The 11319-nt window shown below is 53.9% G+C and overlaps 1 protein-coding gene across 2 annotated transcripts; it reads left to right on the forward strand.

The window, feature by feature from the left end:
• The first annotated feature begins 656 nt into the window (after nucleotides 1-656).
• LOC144340243 (uncharacterized) lies at nucleotides 657-8385 on the forward strand. 2 transcript variants are annotated; one of them, XM_077999201.1, is made up of 2 exons: nucleotides 657-1009; nucleotides 2273-4530. In XM_077999201.1, exons 1-2 carry the CDS (start codon nucleotides 780-782, stop codon nucleotides 2976-2978), a joined length of 936 nt encoding a protein of 311 aa, XP_077855327.1. In that variant the 5' UTR covers nucleotides 657-779; the 3' UTR covers nucleotides 2979-4530. The 2 variants fall into 2 exon arrangements, 1 of the variants encoding a protein (XP_077855327.1); XR_013416132.1 differs by having other exon boundaries at nucleotides 893-1009; nucleotides 3432-8385.
• The last annotated feature ends 2934 nt before the right edge of the window (nucleotides 8386-11319 follow it).

Consider the following 11319-nt stretch of genomic DNA (forward strand, 5'->3'; position numbering starts at 1 on the left):
GTTGGCAGTTGTGGTCATAAGCCCTTTCAGTCCCGAAATAGCTGACCGCCGCTCACTGCATTTTCCATCTCAGCAGGACTGTGTGCGGCTGCAAAGCTGAGCTGTTGTCTTGCCTGTGGCCTCCGAAACGCAGCCCTGGGCCCTGTGATCGCTGCATTTCCTCTGCGCGGCTTTGAGGGACAGAGTGTGCTGACCAACAGAAGAAAGGCAAACAGCAGAAACTGGCACCGTGGCGGCCGCTGGACATGGCCTCGGTCAGCTGCAGAGAGAATTTATTTCCACAGCAACCCTCAGCAGGCACAGGCCTCGGCCAGACCCATTTTTAGAAAGGAACATGAGGTCAGAAAGGCTTGTGTGGTGTTTTAAAACAAACCCTGCATCCACTGCTCACCTCGTCCTCTGTGAGACAGGTGCGGCCTCCTCCTGAAGAGAATTGGGGCGTCCCACAACTACCCCACTCTTCCCACTGCCTGTGCAATGCAGAGCAGGACACACCTGCTAGGGCCAGGGGACAAGCCCTGGGTTCCGTAGAGGGGCCCTGGGTTCCGTAGAGGGGCCCTGGGTTCTGTAGAGGGGCCCTGGGTTCTGTAGAGGGGCCCTGAGTTCTGTAGTGGGGCCCTGGGTTCTGTAGAGGGATCCTGGGTTAAGAGCTGGCTTATTATCAGTGTCGTATATTAGATTCCAGAGTATAATTCTGGATTGATAAATAAGGTCTCCATAGTTAAGAAACTTAGAAAAAACACTGATTAATCCAGTTGCTTTACCTTGTAAGGGAGAACATGGATGCAGAGAAGCTCAATGGCTTCCTGAGTCATGGGTCTGGTGTCTGGACAGGATCCTTTGTGGTTTCAGGTGACAGAGGTGACTTCAGCTCCCAATGTGGTCAGGCTCCACTTGGTGCCAGGGACGAGGGTGGAAGGCGCCTGTCTCAGAGGCTCAGACCCAGAGCTGAGACTTCTCCAAGCACAGGGCTTGCAAATATTGGACTCCCAGGAAGCCCCAGGAGTGGGTAAGAACAAGTCCCGTTCTTCTGCTCCAAGGACCACGAAGGCTGGAAAAGGCGTTTCTGAGAGAAGCTCCCAGCATGGCAAGAGCCTTGCCGTGGTACTGGAAGGATCGATCTGTGGCCAGGGCAGTCTGAGGAAGGAGGAGTGGGATCCTCACGTGCTGGCTCTGCTTGGGGTCACTGCCTTCTCAGGGAGTGCTGACGTTCTAGGATAGAGGAAGGGTCCCGCTGGCCCCAGCCCTCAGGAGCCCTGGAAAAGGCTAACATTGTCCTTAATGCTGCATTCTGTGGTGGGGCTCTGGGTTCTGTGGAGGGGCCCTGGGTTCTGTAGAGGGGTCCTGGGTTCTGTGGAGGGGCCCTGACTCAGGCCCTGCCCAGGGGCATGGGCGTCTCTGGCTGATGCTGTGAGGCCTGGGGCTGACAGCAGAAAAGCATTGCCATGGAGGGAGGAGGCCGGGGCTGTGAGGACCCAGGAGGGTGAGGAGCTGGGCAGGCCATGCTGGAGGGCCTGTGTGCAGCAGGGTCTTACAGGCAGGGCTGGAGAAAACCCTCCTGGAAGGAACAGGAGGTGAGCGCAGCACCAGGTGCAATGACCTGTCTCATCCATCAGTACCCAGCACGCAGGCCTGGGCTGGGAGGAGGGAGGGGGTGTGCAGTTTTGTCTGCTGGCTTCCATGCCTGCAGTGAGCCCAAGGGTCAGGATGGTATGCAGGAGATGCCCCTCTCCAGCCAGCACCCCTGGGGCCCTGGCCCCCACTGGCGTGTCTGGTGAGAAGAGACCTTCCCATGTGCCTGACTGAGCTTGTAAGGCTGCCTTTGTGCCTCCTGCGGATGGAGATGAGGGTGCAGGCAAAGTGCCCGGTGCCTGTGAGTGAGGACCCCCCTGAACCCCTTGCTGTCCTCCAGGGACACAGGGAGGAAGACTGCTGTGGTCCTGGCGGCCCCTGCCGATTTCCCAGCCTTGCTCTTTCCGAGGTCAGTTGTGGATTGGAGTCAACCTGGGCGCCCGTCTGCTGGAGTCCACTGGGGCGGGCATGGGTGGAGGGGGCCTTCTGCAGAGCTAGTGGGGTGTTGTGGGGGCCGGTGTGTGGGTGCTCGGCACACACCACCACATGACAGGCGTGTCCGGCTCATGCAGATGGGACTCTGGGGAGTCATGGTTGTAGAGATGATCACCTCAAAGGCCTGACTTTCTGGGAATGGTAATTTTTTCTCAGACGTGAGCCTCTTATTAACAGCACACGCCTCCTTCTCTCTCCCCCGCAGGCCCCATTGCCACAGACGAGGTGATGGAGGGCAGCCTTCAGCTTGGGGTTCCCTGAGAGGCTCCCCTTCTGTGTGGAGACGGCTCGCTCTGAAGTTCTGCAGGGGTGGGCTGGCGGCCAAGCTCTCAGCACCTGCCGGTCGGGCTGCTGACTCATGCTCTAATGGGGACATTGATGTGTCAGGAATTTATGCAGCCGGGCGGCAGCCCTTTACTTTCCTAACGGTGAAGCACTTCACAGAGAAAACACAACGGGATCAAATCACAATTAGAGTCAGTCCCAGCTCCTGCAGGGCAGCCGCAGCCCGGCGGGCGGGCGGGCACAGGGCCTCCAGCCAGCTGGCGGGCGGAGGGTGGGAGGGTAGGGCCAGAGCTCACCTCATAACCTGGTGTACTGAGGGGCAGAGAACAGCACGGGCAGCCTTGGGCCAAACAACCACCCCACGTTTGATCTGGCAGATGAACGTCCCTCTTGGTACGGCTTGGCCTGAGTGCCTGCGGCTGGTTTCGCGGTGTTGCTTCAGCTCGGGGTGCCCTGGAATCAGCTGCACCTTGTCCACCTCACAGCAGCCCCCAGATCCAGATCCTCCAGCCAGGGACCTCGGACGGTGTGGGGTGGGGCTGAGGCTCCCTGGGCAGTCTGAGGCACTGGCCGCCTCACCCGGATGGCTTTCCTGCTCCAGCCTCCAGACCCCTGTCTGGCCTTAGAGAAAGAACAAAGGTAATTTGTAAAGAGATCGATAGAAAATGCTGATCAGACAGTCAGAACGTGCCTTTGCCTGAGGACTTGAATTCCTGCTTCGAGAATCTGTGGTTTCCGCTGCTCAGTGCTGGGGACAGACGTCAGGGGACTGTGGACGTCGACGGCCAAGTGACTGTTTCCTTATGACCAGCCTTTCTCCACGCTGGTTTTCCTGTTCTGTGCTCTCTCAGCCAAGCTGTGTGAGGTTTGGCTTAGGAAACTAGGCCAAAAATAGAATCAAAAGACAATCTCACCAAAGAGAAAACCAGCAGGGTGGGTGACACCTTGGTTCCAAGAACCGGTGGGGAGGGCCTTTTGCTCCGATGGAGCGTTTCCTAACCCCGGGGCAACTTTCCCGAAACACACAGACTTGTCTGACCCAAATAGCCCCTTATTCTTGGCTGCACTTGTGACCACAGGCAGAGCTCTTCGGAGGTGTGGACAAAGGAGGCCTCGGAGAGAACAGGGTTCAGTGGCCGGCGGGTGGAGAAGTCAGAGCTGGCTGCACCGTGGAGCCCGCGCATCAACCTTGCTGAGGACCCCAGTGCGGAAAGTCCTGGGTTCACTTCCTTCCAGATCTGCTGAGCACCCACTCACGGCGGGAGAGCTGGGTTGTCCTGGAATTCTGGAGAGGCTCCTGCTCGGAAGGAGTTCGAGGTCTTCCTGTCCGGTCTGATATCCCCAGATGTTTTCCCTGCTAGGGCTGGAGAAAGCTGTCCAGGCATGTGGACGAACAATTTGAGGGACAATCTGGCTTTTTTTTTTTAAACAGTTCTTTTCTAAACGCCTCGGAATAAATGAAACAAAGTCCTATTTATCACTAGAGATGAAGACACATCCCTGATTTACGTTGCCAAGCAGGGAGAAATGCTTTGTTTCTACTCAGCGGAAGGAGACACAAGCAGGTGGGAGGAGCTGTCTCAGGAACACCAGCCTGGGTTTCCCACCCTCCCTGCTGTGGCTCTCAGCTGACCCGAGGCTGGCTCAGGAGAGGAGGAAAGCATGCCTGAGACTGCTGTGTCTTTCTGCCCCAGCAACAGAGAGCCAAAGAAAAGACACAAGGCCCCAAAGTATCGCCTTCTAAATCACTTCCCTCAGCTACTCCCCCAGCATTTCCAAAAACCCAGGTTCCCCTCGGGAGCTGCCTGGAGCTGCCTGTGCTACCCGCTCCTCCAGGAACCCATCCTCAAAGAGGCCACAATGAGCCCAGGGCTTCACCCTCAGGAACCAAACCGAGCTGACTGTCTTGGTTTTCTCCTTGTTCTCCATGAGTCCTCTGCACACTTTAACCTTCCAGGCAGCAGCTATGAATGGATTCCCAGAGCCAGGCTAGAGGACACCCATTTCCCAGCTGCTTGCAACTCTTGCATTAGCTGGGAAGCAGCTTTACCTTAAGGGAATGTATCACCCTTAGAAGTTTTTGTGTTTTTATAAAAATATAAAAGTTTTTCTTTCCTTGCTCTTGCTAACTTCACAATTGGAGCCCTATCAGAAGAAGGCAAGTTGTCAAATGACAAATATGGAGTCTGTGTTGTTGAATCGTGAGCGCCGGGGGAGCATAGAGGGGGCTGTGGAGCTGGCTGGGGGTCAGAGCCCTGTGGAGACGCCAGGGCTGAGTGGGCCTGAGACCTCCAACTGCAGTCAGCAAGGCCCCCTTGGCTGATGGACCTGAGAATTTCTGTGTTACCTCTTTTTATTTCTGCATGCCTCACGTCACAGAATTTTCAAAAAGTGGCAATAGAACCCAAGGATAAAAGCAATTCCAGGATCGAGCATATTGCTTTTGCATGAACGGCATTCCATCTAAGATGGTTCAACACTTCCTAATTCCTTTGTGCTCCATCTCCACCATCTTCAGGGTTCCTTGGAGTGGTGGCCCCCTGGTGACTTCGGCTGGCGCCGTGATTTGACTGTGTTCTCAAAGCTCCTGTGTTGGAAATTTAATTCTCAGTGCAACGGTGTTGGGAGGAGGGACCTTGAGTAGGTTCTGAGGCCTCTGCCCTTGGACATGGATTAATGCGGTTATCACAGGAGTGTGCTAGATACTTTGAGAGAACCCACTGATAAAAGGGTGGCATGGCTCCCTCCCCTCTCCCTCTGTGGCATGGCCCCACCCTGTGCTACCCTGCTCAGGTTTTGGTGCAGCGAGAAGACCCTCATCAGATGTGACCCTCAGTCTTGGACTTCCCAGTCTTTGGAGCCGTGAGCTGCGTGATGCCACACTGTACACCCCAGCAGTGCCCGTCTCAGGTGCCCTGTCATGGTCCCCGGGTCCCCAGCCCCACCTGCCCATTTCTCTCCAGCTCCAGCTTCGCTGCGTACTGGGGATTATGGAGATGATGTCATGGAACTTTCTGGGATTCTCCTGTGAGTTGCCAGAGGCAGCCCCTGGATCACTGTGTGCATTGATTGCAGAGTTTACTGCTCTTCCAACAGCTGCTGCTCAGGCTGCCCTCCACCCACACTCACCCATAGGAGGGGCCTGAGGATTCAGGGAGGGTTTCCTCCTCCCCAGAAGCCACTGGGGAGTGAGTGAGCCTCTGTCTACACTGCAGGCAGTGGAGGGGCAGCAGGTAGCAGGTTTTTTGGGAGGGGTGAAGCTCTGTCTATACAGCAGTCACTGGAGGGGTGGTGGGCAGCTGGCTTGTCAGGTACATGAGGCTCTGTCTACACAGCGGGCTTGTGGGAGCGGGGGTGAGGCTCTGTCTACACCGCAGGCAGTGGATGGGCAGCAGGCTTGTGGGGTGGGTGTTGTCCCACGCCGTGCCCTCGCCCTCTGAGACCTTTTTCTTGTGTGAAGCATGAAGGGCGACTTTGCAGCCAGAGCCAGGTCCCACTTCTTCGCATGAGTGTTTTGTTTTCCCTCCTACTTGGTTTTTAAGTGAAAGATGTGCAGGCAGCAGCTTCCTGAGCTCAGTCTGCATTCCTGTTGGTCTTGGCGGGGTCAGTGGTTCTTCATCCCTCCTCTATCTGGTGTTCACCTGGTGTGTCCACGTGGGGACTGCAGGTGACACAGCGGCCCCCTCACTCTTTCTCAAAAATGTGTAGGGACTGTGCCAGGTGCTCTCTGCCAGGAGAGAAGTGGCCGTCGGGCAGCTGAGGAGAGACTCGCGCCACGGCGGGGCAGCCTCCTACCTAACCGCACCCAGGCAAAATGTCCCTCTGTTTGTGTAGACAAACACTCCTACTACATCTCAGCTGCTTAAAAAATACTTAGGTAATTTACTTCTGACTTATATGTAGATACTTGGGAAATTAAAAAAAATCCGAGCCTCAGATTGTTGGGAATTTACAGGAGAGAGTTCAGGCAGGTGTGCTAGGGTTGTCTGTGTGAAGTATAACCAACCCTGGCCTTGCCTGTGGGATCCATGGGTGGAGGCAGATGGGCCCCTCAGCATCAGGAAAGGGAATCCTGGCTGGGTTGCAGCACGGGCTCCAGCTGGCTGGGCCTGGAGTATGCATTGGTAAAAGGCAGAAGGAGTTGGTGGGAGCCGCAAAATGGTAAAAAAATAAACAGGAGAAGCTGTCTCAGTGGGGAAGCAGGTCAAAGTGTGGGCCTGTGGGCTGGCACAGAAGAGAGTGTCATGGGGCGCCCACATCCTGTGCCAGCCCAGACAGGCAGCTAAAGAGGGGTCCACGGAGGAGAGGAGAACACGCGGACACCTCAAAGCGGCCACCAGGGCTGAAGGCTCAGGGACGGGATGGGGAGGAGGAGGATGGGACTTCCGGCAGAGCTGTCCTGCTGGCCGGAGAGGCTGGCAGAGCCAGCAGGCGCCAACCAAACTTCAGTGTTGGAAGGGTGGATTTAGGGTCCAGCCAGCGGAGAGCAGCAGAGCCTCTGGGCACCATCAGGGCAAGACCTGGGACCTGGAGGGGTGTAAAAACCAGAGGCATACCCAGGGCAGAACTCGAGGGGTAAGTGGAAGCGAAAGCTTGGTTCTCTGAATGAGAACTTCGAAAATTCCACATCTGGTCACAGCTGGGGCTTGAATCTACTCATGAGGAAGCGTCTGCTCCCCCAACCCAGCAGCAGCCCCATGCGAGCTGCGGGAGAGGCACGCAGAGACCTGTGCCCTGCCCTTCATTTTACACTTAAGTCGAAACACAATACTGACCGGATCCCTCAGTTTTAGTCAAAGTTGGAGCAATGATAGGTTGCTGCCAGCACTAGAAATGTAGCTCGTGTGGGCTCTTAGCTGAGTCAGAGCCCGCCCTCGGCTTAGCCCAGCACAGGAACGGCCTTGCCAGGGGTTGCCTGTGCTGGGATCTGCAGTGACCTTGGGTGTGGTCTCCCGGTGTGTTTTTCTCTATTTGCAGCCATGCGCACACTGGCTGGGAGACCACGGCGCTGACCCGATGGCTGGGTCTTTCCTGGTGCCAGGCTGCTGTGGAGAACACTTCTTGAGAGCGTCCCTGCTCCTGCCTGGCCATCAAGACGCTGCCCTTGTTGGGGCCAAAGTCTCCTTATTTCTGTCCTGGCTGTACCTGTAGGGCCTCTGGCCTCCACCTGGTCTTGGCTGTTGCCTTGCTCGCCCTCGGACGCCCACAGGTCCATGCTGGCTAGTGGCTTCTGGATGCTCCAAGCTTACAGAACACACAGGAATCCTGCTTCTACAGCCAGCACCCCCTCCGTGGCTCCTTCCTTGGCCTCACTGTAAAGCGAGCCAGTAGCAGAGCCAGGGATCTGGAACATCTGAGAAATCTTGGGCACCAAGCAGCCCCCCGGCCTCCCCTCCTCTCCTGTTTCCTCCTCTCATTCTGTGCTCGGCACTCGGGAGCCACGTGGCACTGTTGGCTTCTCCCTCCTGCTGCGGTCCTGCCAGGATGCTGCTGCCTGGCCTCATCTGTCCGGATCGGTGCTGCCTTCTTCTCTTCCCAGGGAGAGGAACTGGATCCGCCCAGACTGGTGCTGCTTCCTTTTCTTCCCCGGGAGAGGAACTGGAACCCCAGTTCTGAGGCCTTGCTGCCTGTCATTCGCCCTCCGGTGCCGACACCTGCCCCCATCATCCTGTTGGGACTTTAAAATTCTGGAGCCGACCTTTGGACTAAGTGTGTGCAGAGTCTCCATGCGCTTCTTGCCCCTGATGACTGGCCCTGTCCCTGCGGGCCTGGCTGCCCTCTGGGTTGGTGTCCAGGCAGTGGGTGTCGCACTGTCCCCCAGCTGCCACAGCCCAGACTCTTCCTGACATTGCTGCTTGGAGCAGGGGCCTGGGCGCAACCCCTCAGTCTTGGCAGAGGGGGTGACTCACTTCGTGTGTGTCAGGGAAGAGGTAAAGTGTTGAGAACCTGGTCCTTGGAGTGGGCATGTGTTTGGGGAGCAGCAGGGCCTGCTTCAGAGTTTGTTTCCTAAATAAAACAATGGGTCTCCAGTGACTTCTCCTGTGCCCCCGATTGTTTTCCCGGCTGTTGCACTTTTAGAGAGCAGTGTGTCCACCCCGCCGTTCCTGTGGGCCCACTGTGGGGACAGCTGCTGAACCTTCCAGGACATACCTACACACTTCACCCTCCTCTGCGTGCTTATCGCCACTGCACCCACGCTTGTGGCTGCAGGGAAGTCCCCAGCCGACGTGAATCCTCCTCCCACACACTGCGGCCCATGGCTTTGGTGTCTAGAGAAGACCAACAATGAGGTCAGTACAGGGCAGGCTGGTCAGACCACCTTGATGAAAAAAAAGACAAGATGGGGCTTTCATCACAAAGTGAGCACCACCTACTTAGACTGTGCCCTTTTTCTTTCCTGAGGGAGCTCACACACTTTTGTGTTATCAGACCCAATGTAGTAATGGCAAAAATGTGGATCAAAAATGTTACTGACAGAGCCTATGGCACAGGCAGGGAGGGTGGGTGCAAAAAACAACACAAAAAACAAACGAACAAAAAAGAACCTGCAGTGAAAATGGGGAGGGTCCCAGTGAGCTCCAAATGCTTCCAGAGGGACCAGGAGTTCAAAAGGAGAGTTCTGATCTCTCCTCCTCTCCCTGCCCTCTCCTTCCTCCCCAGCTCTACTTGGTGACCTGGGCAAGCAGAGGGAAGGGCTGCAGAGCGCCAGCTGGGGCAGCTACGGCCCTCAGGACACAGCAGAAGGTTTACCTGGAAAAGGCCCAGGGGTACAATGTTACAAAGCCTGATAAATGTACTGCACTTTGCTTGCAAACCCAAAGTCACCAGGGTGCATGCTTTAGCTTCATTAATTGAATAAACTACAGAAATTACTGACATAAACATTTGAAAGCACCCCCGAAACCGCTGTTCAAGAAATCTACCTACACAAATTAAGTCCTTGAGCATATGATGCAAAATGTTTACATAATTACAAGGGCGAGAGTCAAAATGTTTAGTCACTAGTAAGTCTTGGCTACAGTTAATCAGAATGAGCCATGAGTTCAGTAGAATGGGCACGAACCATCAGAATAGGAACCAAACATCAGAACGGGAACAAACATCAGAATGGGCACCAACCATTAGAACAGGGGGCACCAACCATCAGAACAGGACACAACCCCCATCTGAACAGGAACCAACCATCAGAACAGGCCCAAACATCAGAACAGAAATCAACCATCAGAACGGGCACCAACCACCAGAACAGGGACCAACCATCAGAACAGAAACCAAACATCAGAACAGAAACCAACCATCAGAACAGGACACCAACCCCCATCAGAATGAGAACCAACCATCAGAACAGGACACCAATCATCAGAACAGGAATCAACCATCAGAACAGGAACCAAACATGAGAACAGGAACCAAACATCAGAACAGGAACCAAATATCAGAACAGAAATGAAACATCAGAACAGGAACCAACCATCAGAACAGAAATCAACCATCAGAACAGGACACCAACCATGAGAACAGGCACCAACCATCAGAACAGGGACCAACCATCAGAACAGAAACCAAACATCAGAACAGGAACCAACCATCAGAACAGGGCACCAACCATCAGAACAGAAACCAACCATCAGAACAGGAACCAACCATCAGAACTGAAACCAAACATCAGAATAGAAATCAACTATCAGAACAGGCACCAACCATCAGAACAGGGCACCAACCATCAGAACAGAAACCAACCATCAGAACAGGAACTAACCATCAGAACTGAAACCAAACATCAGAATAGAAATCAACTATCAGAACAGGCACCAACCATCAGAACAGGCACCAATCATCAGAATAGAAACCAACCATCAGAACAAAAACCATCAGAACAGCCACCAACTATCAGAACAGGGCACCAACTATCAGAACAGGCACTAACCATTAGGACGAGAAACAGACATTAGAACAGGAACCAGCTATCAGAACAGGCACCAACCATCAGAACAGGAAACAGACATTAGAACAGGAACCAACTATCAAAACAGGGCACCAACCATCAGAACGGAACCAACCATCAGAACAGGAACCAACCATCAAAACAGAAACCAACCATCAGAACAGAAACCACCCATCAGAACAGGCACCAACCATCAGAATGGGAACCAACTATTGTAATTGGCATCAAGCATCAGATTAGGAACCAAACATCAGAATAGGGCACCAAGCATAAGAATGGGCACTAATCATCAGAACAGGAACCAACCATCAGAACAGGAACCAACCATAAGAACCAGCACCAACCATCAGAACAGGCACCAAGTGTCAGAATGGACACTAACCTACCTGAAGAGGGTGCCAGCAAAAGAAATGGATTGGATATCAACAACCTTTATAACTGAACATCAACCCTGACTTGTTTTCAGTTTGTAAGCAGAGTTTTGCTTTTGCTTTCCTTTTCAACATTATATTTTGTACATTTTTCTTTATAAAAATATTAAGGGTTTTTGAAGTATATTTTCATTTACCTCCCCTATGAGACCATCCTACCATTGCTATAAAGAAGTACCTGAGCCTGGGTGATTTATAAATAAAATGATTTAATTGGCTTACAAGTCTTCATATTTTATAGGAAGCATGACGCTAGCATCTGCTTGGCTTCTGGGGAGCCCTCAGGAAGCTTCCAATCATGACAGAAGGTGAAGGGGCAGGTCACATGGCCAGAGCAGGAGCAAGAGAGAGTGGAGAGGGGGCCACACGCTTTTAAATGACCAGATCTCATGAGAACTCACTATTGGGAAGACAACACCCAGCGTCAGGGATCTGCCCCGTGACCTGAACACTTCTGGCCAGGTGCCACCTTCAGCATTGGGGATTACAATTCAGCATGAGATTTGGGTGGGGACAACTACCCAAACTACATCACCTTCTTAAAAAGTTTTAAAACCAGCAGCCCTCTGTCCCTTCCCCTCACAGCCCCAG

Source organism: Macaca mulatta, chromosome 4 (assembly GCF_049350105.2).
Source record: "Macaca mulatta isolate MMU2019108-1 chromosome 4, T2T-MMU8v2.0, whole genome shotgun sequence".
Lineage (NCBI taxonomy): Eukaryota > Metazoa > Chordata > Mammalia > Primates > Cercopithecidae > Macaca > Macaca mulatta.

Coding starts and splice junctions, on each gene's coding strand:
- LOC144340243 (XM_077999201.1), top strand. CDS start 780: ATGGATGCAGAGAAGCTCAATGGCTTCCTGAGTCATGGGTCTGGTGTC. Junction 1,010..2,272: donor CCAGGAAGCCCCAGGAGTGG/GTAAGAACAAGT, acceptor TCTCCCCCGCAG/GCCCCATTGCCACAGACGAG.